This window comes from Strix uralensis, chromosome 12, assembly GCF_047716275.1.
Source record: "Strix uralensis isolate ZFMK-TIS-50842 chromosome 12, bStrUra1, whole genome shotgun sequence".
Classification (NCBI taxonomy): Eukaryota; Metazoa; Chordata; class Aves; order Strigiformes; family Strigidae; genus Strix; species Strix uralensis.
In genome coordinates this window covers 25193574-25212431 of record NC_133983.1, presented here as the reverse complement: position 1 = coordinate 25212431, position 18858 = coordinate 25193574, and the positions used below count along the sequence as shown (strand labels likewise).

Genomic DNA, 18858 nt, shown 5'->3' with positions numbered 1-18858 from the left:
GTGGCACTGGGAGGCCTCAAGGACAATGCTGCATGTTCTGCCTAGCAACAACCCGAAGCTGACGCAACTGGAGCTCTACCCATCATACTGCACACAGCCGTGGGGTTCAGGGGAGGGCACACTAGAAGCCTGCTGCCAAGAGGGGAAAAAAAATGTGGCTCTGGAGACATAGGTAGATGCAGTTACATAAGGCTGAGAACCTGGCCAGATGCAGGGGGAGGACAGTGGTGCACAATGGGGTCAGTGGGTTTCTCCTGGTATTACTATGCCCTTCTTCTCTCTCTGCACGACTCCAGGCCTCTGGATGCTCTCACATGGGCTCTGCAGCTCCCCTCCACCTTGTGGTGCACAGAGCTTCCCAGGGCTGAAGCTGGAGCACACAGCTCAGCACTTCATATTCTACAAATACGGCCAAGCCACCCCTTGTGTGGTGTGGAGAAAGAGGTGGCCATACCCCGCAGGATGTATTTCTGACAGCAAGACAGCTGGCTGTCTTGACCATCAGGACCTCTGTACCCCACTAGCCCTGACCAGCCTCCCCTCTGCAGTTTTCTCCTCCGTCTCGGCAGCTCTCCCCCACAGGTATCTTCCTGTATACCTCTTCAGCTCCCTCTTTCTTGTGTACCTTGAGCAAGTGATTTTTGTCTCTTCCCAGTGGAAGAAGAAACTGGTGATGGCTTCAATGTTTTTTTGGTACGGCCTTGCTCTGGTACCAGGACTGCCCAAGAGTCCCGTTCCTGTGAACAGAAGCCAAGCCAGCAAGAGCCAGCAGTTCCCTTTGCCAGGGCCAGACGCAGTTAGAAAGCAGGACTGGCAAAGGGTCGCTTGAGTGGAGTACAGGCTCAGTCCCCTGTCTCTGTCAGGCTGCAGGCAGGACGTGCACCAGTGGGGCTTTGCCCACATGCTCTGGACCCCCAGTTCAGGGTGCCCTGCTCCAGGGACAGACACTCCATTGATACTCTGCACAGAAATCCACCGGGCTCAATAACAAATCACTTTACTAGTTATCCTCACATTTTGCTTTTATTTTCAGCAATTTCTGCCCACTCCTTTCTGATACTGGTACAGCCCCAACCAGTTCAGGGCTGGCAACCACAAATATGTGTGTAGCCTAATCTCTGTTTGGTCTCTGCATTTCCTATTGAATCAGCTTTTAATAACCAAATATGCAATTTTTCCTTTTTCTTTTTTTTTAAATCAATTTACTCTTACTCTCATTTAAATGGGCAAACAGCCAGGAAGCCTTCTTGGCTCGCATGAATTTTGTGACTGTTTATCGATTCCCACAGCATATTTACCTTCATAACACTGCGGCAGGTTTCCTGAAATGCCAGGGACAAACCTTGCCTGTTACAGGTCAGGTCACACGGGCACTCTGAAAATGCACATATTCACAGCTAAACCTGCCTTGCGGTGTGAACAGGGCTGCTGTTCCGAACCTACATATAACTGCATGAGTCTCTGACCAAACCATGATGATCTTAATTATCCAGCATTCACCTGAAAGGGGGCATAGCACCTGTTATCTCTTTGCATAATCAGAGCAGAAAATCAGCGCCAAAAGAACCCGGCTAGGTTCTACAAAGCTGTGCAAACATTGTGTGAAGGAGCCAGAATGATGGCACAATCCACACAGTGTGACTCAAAGCCAGTAACTGAGTGACTCAAAAATAGACAGAAGCTACTTCATCTATCTGCCGGTAGTTAGGATCAATTTTGATTTGATCTCAGAAATAAAAATCTGAAAGACATTAAAAGGTAAATAGCACAGTCTAGCTAGAGATGCCTCATTCTGGAAAAGTCACCTGTGTACAGCAAGCGGTTTGCAGGGTGAGCTGGGCTTTGGAAAGGGGAGCACTGGCACCTGGAGCTTCTCTGATCTCTGCACCTCCTCTGAAGGTGGACCGAGGTGGCTCACACTGCAGCAATGCAGGGCGTGGCAGCAGGGACAGCGATACTCTGTCCAGGCTCCTGGTGGAGATCTCCTTGGCAGGCCCCAGGCCAGGCTGAAAACAGCTGCATTAATGAACGCTATCTCCTACCACTGCCATTTCCCTCTGTCAAGAAAACTAGGGAATGTACAAACCAAATGCTTTCATAACCACAGCCCCCCACAATACCAGTGTCTGCAAATGCAGGGCTGCAACCCGATACCCGCTGCACTGGGCGATCCAGACGGCGCTGGGGCGGGGAAGGAGACCAGCGGCTGTGCGGACCCTTGCGCGCTCAGCCTGGGCTCCATGTCCCTCGGAAGCACGCTTGAGGGACGCTGCGGGCACCCCAGGTTCGTGAGGAGTTGGAAGCACTGTTGAGCTACAGGCCCAACAGCCACAATGAAAGACTTGCAAGCCCTGTGACGGGTGCTGAGGAATGCTCCACACAGTGTGGACATTAGTGGCTCCTGGGTACAGGCACAGTGAAGAGAAACACCTTGTCCAGCCTTGCACTTTGCTTACATCCAGGTAAACATGATGTTCCCTGTGTTTTGAGTTATGACTTCAGAGACTTAAGCTGTTGCGTGCTTTGTTGTGGCCGCTGCCCCCTTGATGGCCTTGAAGCCACAGGGACAGTGACCAGATGGTGGGGATGGGATGGAAAGGGGCATGGTGGCTTTGCAGGGCAAGGTGACACCGTGAGCTTGCAGTGAGTGGGGTGGGCAGCACCAGGCACCTCCTTCTCTCAGAGCACAGACAGGCCAGCCCCTCTCATGACTGAATTTGAACCCCAGCAATGGAAACGCACCACCTGCCCAACCAATCTGCTCCAGCAACAACTGCTCGTCTCCTTACAAAGTGGTGGATTCCGTGTGTGTGTGAGTATTGTCTTTTTTTGAGGGTGCCTAAGTCACATCTCTTTTGCTTCAAGCTAAGCTCACTGCTTCCTGACCATGACAGCAGCAGACAGGGAGAACAAAATATTCCCCTCCCTCTGACAGCAGCGTTTTACAAGTTTGCAAGCTGTTAAGACACCTCCCTATTAACAAGCTTGCAAGTTGTTAACAGACACCTGTTCTGTCAAATGAGAAGACTGGGATCGATCTTTTTCTCATAGGTTGTATTTCCAGAGCTTTCTTTTGCTTTCCTCTGGATCCCCTCCAGCTGATCCACTTGCCTCTGGAAACACAGTGTACAGGATTAGAGGCCTAACCAGCGCTGAAGGGGCGGGGGGGGGGGGGGGGCAGAAGAGTTTCTTCACATGTCCTACATGTGACATTCCTGTTTATACACCCTAGCTATGTTAGTTTTTTTCGCAACAGGATGACATTGTGGACTTGAGTTCAGTTTGTCATTCACAATAACCTCCAGTTCTTTTCTGCAGCACTGCTGCATCGTCATTGTGCTGCGCTCATTGTTCCTGTAATTATTTATTTATGTGGGACAGTCAATAAATCTGGCTGTGGTGCTCAGCAGTGATTGTGCCACAGCTCCCAGCTGCCTCATGCTGGAGAAACATGAGGCAGTTCATGACTTGCTCCTTCCTCTTCACCCTCCAGGTTCCCAGGGAGGGCACTGAACCAGGTCAGTGCTCTTGGTCTATGGCAAGCCAGGCCAGGCCCTTCCCTCCTTAGTGCAGCAATGACATCAGGAGCAGCCAGAAACAGAAGAGCCAAAATTTTTTTAAAAATTAGAAAGAGGAGCCAAAGCAGAGGTGAAGATTAATATTGGTGTCCTCAGCTTCCTGTTGCTCTCTTCTGCTGACTGCTACTTGTTGCAGTGAGAATAGGAACCCAGAAGACAATGCTGGCCAAGCTCAGCTATAGTACTTTGAGCAGGAGTGAAGTGACCCAAAGCATTTTTTTAACATTTCTCAATATAGCAACAGAAATGAAGTAAGATTGACTCAGTTCTACAACACTGTGAAGTTTGTACCTCACTTGTTAGCAGCAAACACTCTAGTAGAGCACTGAATGCATCACCAAAGCGACCGAGCAGTCCTCCCAGCTGTCTTTGAACAAGTAATTCCAGCACATCACAGATTCCAAAGACAGCTTCAGCTCCGGTTGCTGGATGACCAGCAGCAACACTCTGCATAAGAAATACTTATTTCATCCCTTCTTGTGACTCATGAGTATTCAGCTTAGTTGTTCGTGGCTCTCTCATGGCAGTTAAAAGCTCTGCTAAGCCAAATGGCGCTGCTCAGGATCCTAAAAGTATACAAAGGTTGCTAAAGCTTTCAAGCTCATCCTGTGCATGGCAGCAAGGAGGCCTGGGCTCTGGCACATGAACACGAGTGCTGCAACGTATGCACACCAAAAGGTGTGTGTGCAACAGTCTCATTGCTGAGCATCTGCACTATCCTCAGGGCCCCTGTCCTAAGCTCCCTACAGTCTCCCCATTTCCTAACTTCTCATCATCACACAATTCCCGTCCTCTCTACCTGAACTGGGGGTTGAACAAAAAGTTCTTTTGTTTTGCTCTCTCTTACCCCCAAACTAAGTAAATTTTAAGACAAGTTTTCAGATCTCTCATCCTTCTTGGAATCAGGCGAAATGTTAGGAAGAGTGTTTTTCTACAGTGCTGAGGTGCAGAAGTACTGCAGCTTATAGGCTTTTTACGGTATCAATCTATAGGGTTGTTGCTGTTGCTCCTGCAAGGACAGAAGGGTGAAGCAATCACTGTTGCCACCAATCTTACAGGTGGAGGAAATGTATTGCTGCATCTTAGTGACAAATTTGGACCTCTGGGGGCACATATTCAGACACTGTGTCTGAGACCTCAGGGTATAACTCTGTTTCCCTAAAAACGTCTCTGTTTTCCTAAATGCAACAAAAGTATTTCTTTGCAATGCTAAAGCTTTTCCAGGCAGCCTTTGGTCTAACTCTTGGATAAAAATATTCACTGTGGCTTCCCTCTGTGTTTCCAAATTGTCCCACTGATTTTTTTTTTTTCCATGACACACAGCTTTTCCTGAATCAGCTCTGCCCTTACCAGCCCTGAGAAATGCTGACACTTGTGCATGGGTGAGATCTTGGGCACTTGCCTTCACTCCAGCAACCACCAATAAAGGAGCAATTCATCGCCTCTGCTGAAAGGTAAGGGCTGCACTCAGCAGCCTCCTGGGACGTGACGGCAGCCAGTCCTACTGGGCAGCGCAGCAGGATGCTGTTACTGTGTGTGGAAATGGGGCAGCCAGGAAAAAGGTCACATCGCATTGTCTGAAGTGGCCTCCAGCGATCAGACACAGAAAAGGTCTACTTGGTTCTGCAGAGGTGAATATAAGGTAATAAATGCATCTAAGGAAAATTACCTGAAGGTGGCCTGCGCAGCGCTGAACTGGGACCCAGTCGTTGCGCCGCGGGTCAGATCCCCCGGTGTGGACGACCATCCTCTGGAGATGGCAGCTCCACAGGCCGGGCCGTGGGCGCAGCGGCGGGGCGCTGGGCATCGCCGGGAGCGGCACAGGATGAGGCGGCAGCACTCATCCCGCTCTGATACGGAACCCTGGTGCAGCCGTGTCTCGAGGGCTGCCTGGTCTGGCCACCACGTCCCGTGGTGGTTTCGGGGAGTCAGGATGGCTTTGGGAAGGTCCAGAGAAGGGCGGCTGACACAGCAGAGGGCACGTGCCACTGCTCTGCGAGGACAGACTGGAAAGGCTGGGCCTGGGGTTCACGAGGCAACGGAGCGGCAGGACTGAGGCGCGCAAGGGCAGGAGGCGGCAGCCAAGCAGGATGCAGAACCCGCCGCCCGGGTGATGCTTTCACCAAAACCCGCCGCCCAGGAAGAAGCGGCACGTGCGAAACGGGCGGGCGCTCCGTTTCCAACGGGCACAGGCCAGCGCTTGTCCTGCGGCCCCGGGCCTGGCGCGGCCGCGGACGGGGCCTGTGTGGGCGCGAAGGGAGTGGCCGCGCCCGCGGGTAGCAGCTCCGTGACCAGGTGCCGCAGGGAGCGGCCGCGACGCGCCGTGTCACCCTCCCGGCGGCGGGGCCGGGGCTGAGCCCGCCCTGGGCCAAGCGGGGCCAGGCCGGGCCATGGCGGAGCGGAGCGGCCCCCGCGTCCCGCGGGCGGGACCCACCGGGGCGGGCGGGCGGGCGGTGAGGGGCAGGGGGGATGGCGGCTGTGAGGGGCCCGGGCGGGCGGGAGGCCGAGAGGGGCTCGGGATGGAGACGGGCTGGGGCGGGCAGGTGGCCGTGAGGGACCCGGGCCGGGGCTCGGCGGGGCGGGCCGGGCGGGCGGCCGTGAGGGGCTCGGGCGGGTGGCGGGCCGGGCCGGGGCTCGGCGGGGCGGGCCGCGGAGCCGTGAGGGACCCGGGCGGGGGTCGGGCCGGGGCTCGGCGGGCCGGGGCGGACCGGGCGGGCGACCGTGAGGGGCCCGGGCGGGGGTCGGGCTGGGGCGGGCCGGGGCGGGCGGGCGGGAAGGGCCCGGGCGGGGGTCGGGCAGCGGCCGTGAGGGCCCCGGGCGGGTCGCTGCCATCTCCGCCGCCGTCTCCCCTCAGCGCCGCCCCTGGAGCGGGGCCAGGGGAGCCGCCGCGCAGCCGCGCCGCCGCGCCGGGGCTGCTGGAGCGCCATCGGTGCCGGTACCTGCGCACGGGCAGGGGTGAGCGGGGCGGGACGGGGCCGTCGCGCCGCCGGAGCAGCCGGCCCGGCCCGGCGTCCCTCCCGCCCGCCCGCCGCCCACCCGCCCCGCGGTTCCCCCCCAGGCTGCTGCCGGGCGGTCGAAGCGCTGCTCGCCGGGCTGATCCTGCTCTGCGGCTCCGTGTCCGGCGGCTCGGCGGGCGGGTACACGGGCCTGCCCGGCCTGGGCGGCCTCTACTACTACCAGTACGGCGGGGCCTACAGCGGCTTCAGCGGCGCCGACGGGGAGAGGGCCCAGCAGCTCGACCAGCGCTTCCACCGCCTGAAGCTGCCCCTTGCCAGGGCGGCGATGGCTGCGGCAGGGACCCTCATGGCCTTCTCCTGCCTCCTTATCGCGGCCGGTGTTCTGCACCTGCCGGGGCGCTTCCCGGCATGGCTGCTCCTGGAATGCGTCCTGGACACGGTGACTGCGATTGGCATCGTGCCCGCTCTGTACTGTTTCTTCCATTTTCTGCTGGGGGTTTATAATTCGTCAGTGTGCAGAGAGAGGGAGCGGCTCTATCAGAGCAAAGGCTATCAGGGCTTCAGGTGCAGCCTGCACGGTGCCGAGATCGCTGCCGGCCTCCTGGGCTGCGTAGCTGCCATCGCACACCTGCTTAGCGCAGGCCTGGCTGTCAGGGGGTACAGAGCTGCTCGCAAACTGAAACAGAAGCCCGGACAATTATACGAGCTTTAGAATGATTCCTCCACTCCCATAACAGTCATTATTTTTGCCAGCATCCTTACTGAGACAAACCAGTGTGCTTTTCCTTCTGGGCAGTGCAGCCTTAATGCAGCAGAACACACCCCCAGAGAGTAGAGTGGAGTCAAGCTGTTCCTGACTGAATCTGCATTATTGAATTACTAGTGGACACAGTCCGATGGCTTGTCTTCACCTGGGGGCTGTCTCTCAGTAGAGAATGACTCTTGTGTGGCTGCCGAGAGAGCTGCCTTTCCCTCCCTTCTGGCCAGTGTCTTGTTCTCCCCTGAGGTCTTGCTACAAGTGCTGCTACTTGCGGGAAAGAAGCCACAGCTACTCCCCACTTCTGCTGCTGAACAGCTTTCTGCAGCTGGAACTGTCTTTACAAAGGGCATCTGACTGTTCACTGGGAACAGAGCTCTTAAAAATGAGGCCCGTGGTTGTGGCAGCTCATTACTGCTTTCTTGTAGGGCTCTTGCAACATTATAACAGGGCAGTCTGAACGTGGGGTTTATAAATCCATCACAGAATCCTGAAATAAACCTGAAAAATGATGAATACACTCAGCCAAATTTGTGACACAATGCCTTTTCAAACTCTCCTGGAGAGGGCACTTTTTTTTTATGAAATGGTCTTAATAACTCGTATACAACAGTTTTGCTTAAAAAGATGCCCAGAGTTGAAATAGACAAAAACTTTAAGAACTCCAACAGGTGCTTTAAGATAGAAGTATATTGTTTTCAAAATACATTTTAATGTACAAGTTGGGGAAATGAGATGCTGCTGTTCTTCTATTTATAAAAAAAAATATTTACTTTTTTTTTTTTAAAAAACTTTTATAGGAAATTTAACAGGGAAAAGTAGCACTAGAATCACAAAATCATGCCTCAGAATGAAATGTCACTTCAGAGCAGTGCCCTGTCCATACGAAGATGGAACCACCACTGGTCTCACAGACCAGTTCTGCCCATATTAAAAACCAAAACAAAACCTTAAACACCAAACTAAATATACCAGAAACGTGCTTTGTCTTGGATGCATCTCCAGTTTCACTGGCACCAGTGACTAAATCCTCACAATTACCAAAACCATGGAACATTGTGGGAACTAGAGATAGAAAAGTAAAACAAATGCTAAACAGGAACACGCTGGGTACTCTGGGGTGTGTTTGACATTTCTTCCCTTTCAGTAGCTAGATGCATCGAGTGTCTCAGCACAGGGATTTGCACAGACAGTCCATTGTGGTCCTATTTCTTCTAATAATTCTGTATTTCCTGCTTGCTGCAGCTATTTCTAGAGAGCTGTACAGTACTATTAGAGCAAGTTCACGGGGCAAGATTCCTCTGTCAGGATACAGAAGCTGCCTAATGACTGGGATTGTGAATTCCACCCTCACGGTGTTCTGCGAGTAGGTTTGTGGGGATGGCTGATGAGTGAAGTAGCACACAGAGCTCAGTGATGGGGAACCTACAGCACAGCTACTGCTAGCCACAGCTACGTTTGACTGGGATATTGCACAAATTCCCTCCAGCGCAGTAACGGAATCAGAATATGTAGTTAGATGAAAGTAAAAATCTTTATTGCTAGGTCAGCTGAAAAGCTGATGCAAAAATATTCCTTCCAGGACTGCTCTATACGCCTGAATAAAGAATCAATGGGATAGTGTTTTCCAGCAATCTTATGTTATTTGCTTCTCCAAACCAATGCAAACATAGGCCACAGTGCTGAAGGTGCATTCACTGGACAACCTATTCCTGTACACGGTAAAAACAGGGACTATTATAGGTGCATGCTAGATTGGTATACAGAAAATACTCTCCTTTTGAAAACAAAAACCATGAAAAAATATTATTTAATTAACAGTTGGCGTGCTGCAATATTTCTTTAATGTGCGCTGGGTGATATGAGTCAAGTTAAAAAAAAAAAAGGTAACATTTTAAAATGTGAAAAAAGAGAAATACACTTGAGTCTTCAGACAGCAATGGAACAGCAGACAAGGATTGCACAAAACCGAAGAGGTGAACCTGCTGCCTGAGGGCGGCCTTTGGCAAGTGACAGGGAAGCCATCGCCATCGGGAAGGAGCGTGGAGACTCCTGAAGTCCAAGGGCCCTGGGCACGGCCGAGTGTCTTGTGGACTGGGAGAAGGATTTCAGGCTTCACAGCAGCCCGACCCCAGAAAGTGAAATACTTGCTCCTTCTTGGAACAGGATTTTGCTCTCTCGTCTAGTTGAGGATTCTGATCAGGTCCCAGCAGTCTGTGGCGCTGCCTCCACCAGGCCTGTTCCTGGTGCTGGGAACAACTTGGAGGCTGCCCCTGATTCTTAATACTTGGGCCCCAACTACTCAGCCCTGAACGTAACCCTCATGGGCTCCTGTTGTGGAAGCCTTTCTGGACGGGACAGGGCAGACAGGTCAGTGCCTTTAGAGTACCCGTTCTCAGCAAGCACGCTCATCAGCAGAGCCAGAATTACTGAAGAGATGGACAAACGAACTCCCCAGCCTGAGCCGACCGTAGCTGCACGGAGCACGGCAGGTCTGGCACTGCACAGCACGGACAAGAGAGCCTGATGAGCCCAAGCTGTGAGCCTCTCTGATAGCGGGTCTGTTAAGGAATGGGACACTCGTAGTGATGTGGCTTCATGGAGATGATGTATCTGTGCAAGAACCACATACAAAAATCGGGAAGGAGACGAGAACGGGAAAAGAACTGGGAAAACACTTTCTATCCCCTGCTATGAGTCCTTCACTAGACTTGCCCGTTCATACCTGCTCCACCTACAGCAGTGCTCCCAGGGAGCGTGAAATCTAAGGTGGTGGTAATAAGCAAGGTGAGGAGGGCAAAGGAGAAGCTTGCTGCCTCTAGGGAGGCAGGAAAACAAAAGGTGGTGGTGGAGGGAAACAGTCTGTGCTGCCCAGGGTAAGACCAACAGTTCATGGTATCAGCTTAAGCAGAGAAAGCTGTGGACGCTACCCAGCGTAAGAGAACAAGCCATGCTCTGCCATGGCAGTTCACACCCACAGAAAATGGGAGCTGGCTGTATTAAACTCCCTTTCTGCTTCAAAACCAGAAACAGCACTGGAGAAAAAGGCTAAGTAGGAATTCCTTGCATTCCATTCTGTCACTACCATGAAAAGGAGCAGCTCAGAAATCTGCATGCTCCATTGCAGAGCTTTATTTTACTTAGTCTGTCCCCACTGAGCTAGGAAGAGCCATTCAGGACTAACTCCCTGCGGCAATGCCAACTCTTAAGTGCAATGCTACTGGTTCAGACTGGCAAGGACACACTGGATTTTCCACATCAGTGCAAGAGAGACCTGATCTGCATTAACATCTGCCACTCTCCTAGTGCAAGGTTTGTCACAGTCTTACTCAGAAAGGAGACACTATTTCTGCATCAGTCCCAAGTTGGAACAGAGGCTGCTTTGCAGCCCTGTCAGGTACCAGAAAGTGTTGGGCCAGGCACAGATATTTGGTAAAATTATCACCAGTGACAGAATTAAAAATTACAGCCAAATACATTGGCATGAGCCTTTTCTGCATACTTCTATGAAGAGAACATGAAAGACATTTGGGGTTTAGTTTTTGAATCTTTTCTGCTGTTGTTTCTCTGCATAAGGGATTCAAATGCTGCCATTTCTGCAATTCTAGGAATTATCTTTTCTCTCCATTTCCAAATGAAACTGGCATTTAAACAGCCAAAATTTGTGAGAGTTTAAACTTTGGAAAAAGTTGGTTGTTTCATGATTACATTGTAACTAACACAAGGTGTATCCTAAAATGTTGCATTCTCATGCATGGTAAAAATACACTTTTTCCTAGTGAGAAGAAAATCAAGGTGCTTTGAAATCTCAGTAAAACTCCATTAGATTTTGTCAAAAGATCTATATTGACAGAATCCCACCAGTAGTCTGCACAGTATTTCCTTCTGAGCAAGGCCTCAATTTGATCCAAAAATATACAACTCAAGCCCCTCAGAGCTCTTGAGAAGAAACTTTCAAGTTTTCTTCATAAATATAATTAACAAAGAAGAAAAGGCACTAGCCCACATTACAGTTAGGATTATTGCACCACTGACACGACCAGCTCTCTGCCAGCCAAGGGAGACAGATCTGCACACTGCCGAGCTGTGGTCTTCTCACAACCCGTACATGAGATAATAACACAGGCAGCCAACTTACACCCTGCACCAGAAACCCTAATGGAAACACAACGCATCTGCTGAGTGCAGACTGGCCAGTTCACCATTACTGGGACTGTTTTAAACATCTTTTCCAGTGCTGATAAAGATGTTATTAAGGTGGAAAGTTCAGTTTTTCCTTTTGCATTGAAAGCTAAGCAGAAGCAAGTATGCTTTCACTTTGTGGCCAAATTGGGCATGTACCATGAAATGCAGGTTGCTGTAGATTTGGAATGTGACTCCTGTTTTCAGAGGCAAGCGAAGATGCTGTAGCTGACAGCGCAGAGGTTTGTGTTGGTGGAACAGAGCACTGAATGCCTTCCCAGCACAGGAAGGGCAGCCCCGCTGCTCACCAGCCTCAGAGCAGCACACCACTGCTCACAACTTGGCTTCCTGTTAGATCAATTACCTCACTGAAACGAGCACAAGCTCTGGGTTTCATCCCGTCTTCTGGACACAGGAAGCCTCTGCTGTGACGTGTCCATGGCGGAGGTGGCCAAGCTGCTGCTGAGCTGGGTCTGTGCTCTGTGGCTCCAAGCACTGACTCTACACGTGACCTTCATCAACCAGTCCAGAGCTGATCTTTCCTATGCTCCAGGTAAAATGCATCAGCAGGCACCTGATATTGCTCAGCCGTGTATTTTCTCACCCTGCATAAGCTGATCCCATCATAACCCTCACTCTGCCCTGCACCTGTGCTCATCAGAACTCGGTACCCCGAGTCTTCTGCTGCCCCCACCACACCTGCCGTGGAGTGCTCTCTCCCCTCACCCAAAATAATAAAGTGCTGGGCTGAAGGGGAGCAGAACAGCTTAAGTGCAATCAATAAAAGTGCTTGCAATTAATGTAGGAAACCATTCTTGGGTCAGCTTCACTGCAACTGGCTGTAATCTTTCAAGGAATAACAAAGTTGGGTGCTGGCGGGGGTGGGGGGGCTGCATCAGAAATATTCACAGGACTCCAAACACTGAACGTTGCCCCCTCAGCAGCCTCCTCACCCCACAGGCACGTACGCCAGACCCTTCCCTACAGAGCTGGCAGAACCTCAGGGTTCAAGGAGTTACAGGCAGGTGTTGGAACATCTGCCTTCTTCCTAGTGCTTCCACAACCTCCAGACAGCCCCTAACACAATGCTCAGCTGCTGCTCCGAGTGCTCACACAACAACTAAGACTCTATGGTGACAAGTGGACAGCCCAGACCTTAGCACTCCTGATTCTTCCTTGACTCCATTAAAGCAGCGGCAGATGCCTGTACTCCTTGCAGATCCCAGCTCCCCTTGGAGGGCAAGACAGCCCTTATGGGACAGGGCTTCCCGGGACAGACAATGTGGGAGCAGTACTTGTAGGGTTACAAAGCTGTGTCAAACTCCTCTGGCAGAGTCGCTGCATGTTCCTCTTTCTGCTCCTGATCCGCTCCATTCTCCTGCTGCTGCTTCATTTGCTCCTTCACTTCCTCCTCCAGATCAGGTGGCACCACAAATTGATCTTCTGGCTCCACCTGGGATGGAGCAGCAAAATAGCCAGTCTTCTTCTTGGGTGCCTCTGTGGCTACTTCAATGAGGTTGAGGCTCTCCTCCAAGGGCACTATGGAGCCATTGGAAAGCTTCTTTCCATAGAGACAGCATGTGGAAAGAGATTTTTGCAGTTCACACTTTTCCCTGACCCCTCTCTGCACAATGTTGCTGTTTACACTGTTCTGTCTGTGAATGATGAGGACAAGCCCTGAGTCGTCCTCTGGCCCCTGAACAGAGGAGCTGCGCTCTGCAGCAGGAAGTTCAAGCTCCAGGCCCTTTCCTTTACAGCAGTGGATGTCCACCTCTACCTCCACTTTACTGCCATTTGTCATCACGCCCTCCACAGGCTGCTCATCATCGCTATCCAGACCGTTGTCAGACTGGTTGCTAGAGAAGGTAGCACTGGAAGGCTGGCGCTGAAAGATGCTCGAGGGGGGCACAGGATGTAGGCTGCAACGTCGCTCTTGTCGTGGCAGCAAACTGCCATCAAGACCAACAGCGTTGTGTTCATCTGAAGCAGTGGAGCCCACCTCACTGCTAACCTCAGAAGCAGACAGTTCACTGCTGAACTCGGAAGCAATTCCACTGCTAGATGAAGGTGTTGCTGGCTTGGTGGTGGTGGAACTAAATCCCCCAGGACCTGGCAGAGTGAGGCCATGCATCTCACATGTGCAACTGTCCTCACTGATGTTCAGACACACCACCATTGCACCTACATTGTCTTGGCAACCGTAGCTTTGGGCTAAAGTGCAGAGTTTCTTCGCAGCAGCTAGCGGGTCATGTAGGTGACGCACGGCTGAGACAGCCTCTGCGTAGGAAAGGTGTTCCCAGAGAGCTTTGTTCCCTAGAAGTAGCAGCTCATCTTGTACAGTCAGTGGAATGGAATCAACGTGTGGTTTGGGCAGGATCCAAGGATGCAGGTATGTGCAGCCCAGCATCCGAGTACAGCAAGTCACTCCATTGACCTTATTGTCCTGCAGACAAGAGAAAAGGGGCAGTAGCGTTAGATCTGCTATGAGACCACCCGGAGAGCAGCCTTTCCCCTGCCCATGTACTGGTTCGGAGCCTTGAGAAACACCACACTCAGCTACAGTGTAGGAGAAAGGGATCTAGGTCCAGGTACCACAGCAGAGACATTCACTGTACCTGATCATCAGGTACCGTAATCGCCCACCACCCATGCTGGCAACAACTCACTTTTATTCCACATGACTTCTTGTCACATTCTGAAGAATTGAAGCAAACTAATCTGAAATGCGCAGCTAGACTACCTGCAGCATGTTGGTCAGAGAATCTCACTCATGAGTCTTACATGAAACTTATTTTTTTCACAGTATGAGCGAGATAGTGACTTTTGGCTTTCTCACTGCAAGGCAGATTATCCAAACATTAAATAATTCTGTGTATTTTCTGAACTATTTCCCTCTTTATTAACATACAACTGCACTCTGAAGCGTGGACACTACGTCCTCAGGAAGATAACAAGTAGGTGTCTCCCACTGCTGCTGTAACCTGGGGGTATCACCTCCTTCCTGTTCCTGCTAGACAGTCCCTGGCCAGCCTGGCACTGGGCTCCTGGACAGAAAATTGCCCACAGCCCTCAGCCCCTTTTCCGAGTCAGTGCATACAGAGCACACAGCTTCCCCAGTGTTCTGAATTTCATTTCAGTGATCTTAATTTCTGTATCCTCTGGGTGTTAAACACAGCTGTTGCTGCTAAGTATTAAAAACCATTAGAGGACACATGCAGGGAAGTCTCCTTAGACAATGATTTCACTTTTATTTTTCAGAATCCATTCATCAGCCAGCTTTTAAACCATTTAATGTACTACATTGATTCCACAGTTACTTTTAGTCAGAGTGCTATGGAATATAACACATTAACAGATTATCCCTGTCAGAAATAATTTTATCGAACAAGCTGATAATTTTTAAAAGACTCACTGAGCATAAAATTAACAACTGGCACTGATTTCTCAGATCTTCACCGACAATATGTCTTCCAGTTCTTTGGAACTTCCCTGTTATTTCCAAGTTTTTAGAAAGTTAACCTTTACAGAGTTCTGCAGAAATAATATTAATACTTTTGCATAAAACCAACAAACATTTCTGTCTTTGTGTTAAAATTTTTACCTGTAATATACTTTATATCTACATTCTGCATGTGTCAAGGGCTACTAATCCTGTACCTTCTTTCACTGACTAAAACACGGAAGAAATCCAGAGAGAGGTAACTTGAGTCCAACAAAGATATTTTGTGGGTTTTGAGACAAGATGACTTCCCAGGCCCTGCTCTGCTCTTCAGTGGCTTCTCTCCACACTCACCTAAGTCATGCACAGTATTACAGACCTCCCCTCCTTTAGCTCCACACCTATTTTCTTTCCTCCCTCTCTCTCCAAGCCATCCTTGGCATCCTGTACCTGTAGTTCTCAGGCCATAATGGGTGTTTTAGGAACATGTCATTCCGAACAGCTAATCAGCAAGGTAGGCAGAGCAGGAAGCAACAGTCAAGTCACTCAAACACCTTCGTGTCATCCTCTCCCCTGTAGTACTGGCAGGCAGCAGAGCTCGTGCATTTGTAGCAAGCTTTTACAGGAGGGTGGAAGCTGAAGTGAAGAGGGTCCAAACTAACCTCTGTTATAATTGCTTTTTGCTCCTTGACTCTCTTGGCTTCTTCTGAACACTGTTCCAGGCTGAAGACTTTGGAGAGAGGCAGTGGTTTTCCACTTCGGCACAGAATGGCTTGGCACGTCCCCACATTGGCCACCGTCAGAGAAAAGTTGCTCGCTGGATCAGCTGCATCATGACGAATATAGCAAAGGACAGCAGAGGAACCCAGCTTCTGCCCAGCCATGCCCAGCTTCCTGTGGGAGAAGTAGTGCAGGAAGGCTGCAGGCACCAGCAACACGTGCTCTGGAGGGCTGCCTCAGCCCACCAACACATCAGGTGATATACCTATGCAGGTCCCACCAGACCAGCTGGCTCCCTGTCCTACCTGTGGGAGACCAAGAAGGTGTTGGACATGAACATGGTGTCTGACTGCTGTACCTCCTCCAGGAGAACATCGGCCATGGTGCACTGCAGCAAGCGCGGCAGCTCCTCGTTCTTGTCACCATCAAACATGCCATACACAGCCTCCACCCCCTCTGCAAAGCTTCCCAGTGCCAGGGATGACACACACAGCCTGTTAGAGAAGCATACGAGCAAAGTTAATACGTCTCAAAAGATTATATGGTCCCCAAAACCACAGCCATCAGGCACCTTGCTGCCAGTGCTGTTCTCACAGGGCAGCAAAGCCACTGTCCCATGAGGTGTGCAGCTGCATTTTATGATTGGATCTCCTGAACCCTCCCTGACCACACTCAGGAGAGCGCAACAGGCACAGCCAGCAAGAGAAAGAAAAAGCATCTCTGCTAGGGTGGGGAAGCAAAGTCTGAGCACCCCAGGACAAGTGTTAGACCTGAGGAAAAGGACAATGCAGAGGCTCGAGTTACCAAGATTTTGCAAGAAATCTGGAGAGACAGAGGGACCGATGAGCCCTTGAGCAAAACAGGCCTGCTTGAGCACTTGGCAGCGCACTCCACCCAGCACCCTGAGAAGACAAAGAGTCAGCACCCAGCAGACCATGATACTCACTTATTTCTTTGGCCTGCCATCTCAGCCACTCCATGACTCCAGAAGGTAGAAGTGAGTGCCGAGTCTGCCGTGAGGGAGGGCTTAGCGTCGATCTTCAGTGTGGTAATGTGACTACAGAGAGCGAAAAACACAAGTCATTCTCTCCTAGATCCTGCTGAACAGTCTGTGCCAAAGAACCTTGTCCAGTCTAGAATTTTAGACAGGAGCCTGTGGAAAGAACTGCACCAAGGAGAGGAGTTTAAGGTCCTGGCTTCTGGAGACATCTGGCTGCTTATGCCAGAGACAGCAGGGAGAACCTCCTACCACCTGAGAAACCGTCTGCTTGCTCTGATGATCTGGACCCAGACTTTTTCCTTCCTACAAGATAGAAGTTTCAGGTGCCTCAGGCAGGGAACATTATAATGTTATATAGTGCTGTGATACACACTTTATTATGTCATGTCCCCTCCTGGGAAGGGTTACCCTTCCCTGTGCAGGTCACTACTGGGTTGGCATCTCCATGGCTCACCTGAAGATGTCCAGTGTCTTGTGTTCCAGCACCAGGTTTGTGTTTCCACTCAGATCCAGCTCTTGCAAGGCACCTGGCAGTGCCTCAGGGATTAGGATTTCAGTTAACTCATTGCAGCTCAAGTCCACAAACTGCAGCATCAAAAAAAAGCACAATGATACAGAAAATATTTTCTGTTCTGTCATGTGGTCAGTTACTCCAGTGCTCCCTCCAAACATCATATGACCCCACTACTGACTGTGTCCCACAAACAGGTCATGAAAATGGGTCTGACCTATCAGTAGAAGAATGATTTATAAGCAGCAAATGCTTAAAACCTGCAACAGCCAGGACTCCAATACTGAAAGAATAGGTCACACTAAAAATAAAAGAAAGCCTGTATATACAAACCTGCCTAGCTATGTTACACTCTCCACTGTCTCAATGGTAAACCAGAAATGCACTGAGACAGATGGTAAAGCCGAATGAGAGATGACCCATGTTTGATCAGCTCAGAAAGGTGACAGATGCAGAATGCATATTCTGTGCCCCATTCTTGGGCTGATCAAGCAAAATGCTGGGCTCTCCAGTTCCTCTCCTAGCAGTTAATGCTGCATTCTCCAACCCAAACTTTCCCCTGATATCTCTTTACCTTCTCCATAAGAATACCTGAATACGGGGCAAATGCAGGATCTCTGGAAAGATGCTGATTTCATTAGAGTGTGCAATAAGTGTATGAAGTAGCTTGCAGTTTGCCACTGTTGTGGGAATTGTTTTCAGTTTGTTGCCACTCAGATTCAGCTCTTCCAAGTGCTCCAGCTTACTAAGTTTGCTGAAAGGGAAACAAAATAATACTGTATCTTACAGGCAAGAACGTGTCACTTTCTGAAGGTGCAGGTAAGGTATCCATAGACACTGCCCTTTATGAGCTACACTTCTAATCTATTGATAGGAGACCAAAAGTCCTAAGAGATGCTTGAATAAGAGCTCAGGGTCCCCAAGCCTGGCTGGGATTTATACAAGAGACAGATCCCTTCACCCCTGATTTCTAAAGCACTAAAGTAAAAGATTGTAGTGTCTTAATTTTAAAACTGGCAAGAAAACCTAAGCTGGGTTTTGTCATCAAGCCGCAGGGAGAACATCTTGCTTTGACACTGATTCACGTACAGTCACAGTAAGGCAGACAACATCCTCCTGGTGAGCGCTGTCTCGCCTGCCAGCCTTACTTATTTACCTTGCGGGGAAAGCCTGTAGGTTGTTGTTTGCCAGATGCAGGATCCGTAGGCTCAAGTGTCCCACCAAGACAGGGATGCACTGATCGGTGAGGTTATTGTTGGTCAAGTAAAGCAGTTGCAGCATGCTCAGACTCTCCTCCCCTGTACACGCAGAGGGCAAGGACTCCAGGCTGTTTGCAGATGCATTCAGGTACCTGAGGCTAACCACAGCAAGTGCAAAAATCAGATTTCACATCATCTAAACCACTCCATTAACAGCAGGAAAAGGGGCTATACAAATGCCAGTGTGGACAGAGCAACAGCATTAGACAGGAGGCCAGACAACACAGTCTAACATCCCTACTCACACTAAGATTTGAGTCTACTAATGTCTTATTAGCTATATAGCACTGCAGATGCACACAGCATTTCACAGTAAACAGTGGGCACTGAAGAGCCTGCGGAGGGGGTGGGTAATACTGGTGGAATCAGACTACATAAACTCTTACTCAGAGTCTTTAAAAGAAGGGTTGACTCACGTCTGAATAGACAGTAATGAGGGGTTGTTCATCTGTAAG

General features: G+C 50.5%; 2 protein-coding genes and 1 long non-coding RNA gene across 4 annotated transcripts in view; 2 read left to right on the top strand and 1 right to left on the bottom strand.

Moving 5' to 3' along the window:
- Window positions 1–2685: 2685 nt before the first annotated feature.
- On the top strand, window positions 2686–5246 carry LOC141949011 (uncharacterized). Its single transcript, XR_012630626.1, has 2 exons — window positions 2686–2812; window positions 4902–5246. It is a non-coding gene; the product is annotated as an uncharacterized LOC141949011 (long non-coding RNA).
- Window positions 5247–5968: 722 nt separating this feature from the next.
- MARVELD3 (MARVEL domain containing 3) lies at window positions 5969–8023 on the top strand. The gene is made up of 2 exons (XM_074881390.1): window positions 5969–6533; window positions 6637–8023. The coding sequence occupies exons 1-2, from the start codon at window positions 5969–5971 to the stop codon at window positions 7245–7247; spliced, it is 1176 nt and encodes a 391-aa protein (XP_074737491.1). The 3' UTR covers window positions 7248–8023.
- Window positions 8024–8807: 784 nt separating this feature from the next.
- Window positions 8808–18858, bottom strand: part of PHLPP2 (PH domain and leucine rich repeat protein phosphatase 2) — a 34405-nt gene continuing 24354 nt past the window's right edge. For both annotated transcript variants that reach the window (XM_074882149.1, XM_074882148.1), the window contains 7 exons: window positions 18301–18501; window positions 17736–17898; window positions 17088–17218; window positions 16580–16690; window positions 15939–16127; window positions 15576–15807; window positions 8808–13917 (listed from right to left, as the gene is read on the bottom strand). In XM_074882149.1, the coding sequence (XP_074738250.1) occupies window positions 12778–13917; window positions 15576–15807; window positions 15939–16127; window positions 16580–16690; window positions 17088–17218; window positions 17736–17898; window positions 18301–18501 (2167 nt within the window). In that variant the 3' untranslated portion in view covers window positions 8808–12777. The remainder of the gene's footprint in view (window positions 13918–15575; window positions 15808–15938; window positions 16128–16579; window positions 16691–17087; window positions 17219–17735; window positions 17899–18300; window positions 18502–18858) is intronic.

What these genes read in the sequence shown, in the direction of transcription:
- MARVELD3 (XM_074881390.1), top strand. Translation starts at nt 5,969, where the DNA reads ATGGCGGAGCGGAGCGGCCCCCGCGTCCCGCGGGCGGGACCCACCGGG. An exon ending in GTACCTGCGCACGGGCAGGG is followed by an intron (nt 6,534 to 6,636) that starts GTGAGCGGGGCG and finishes GTTCCCCCCCAG; the next exon opens with GCTGCTGCCGGGCGGTCGAA.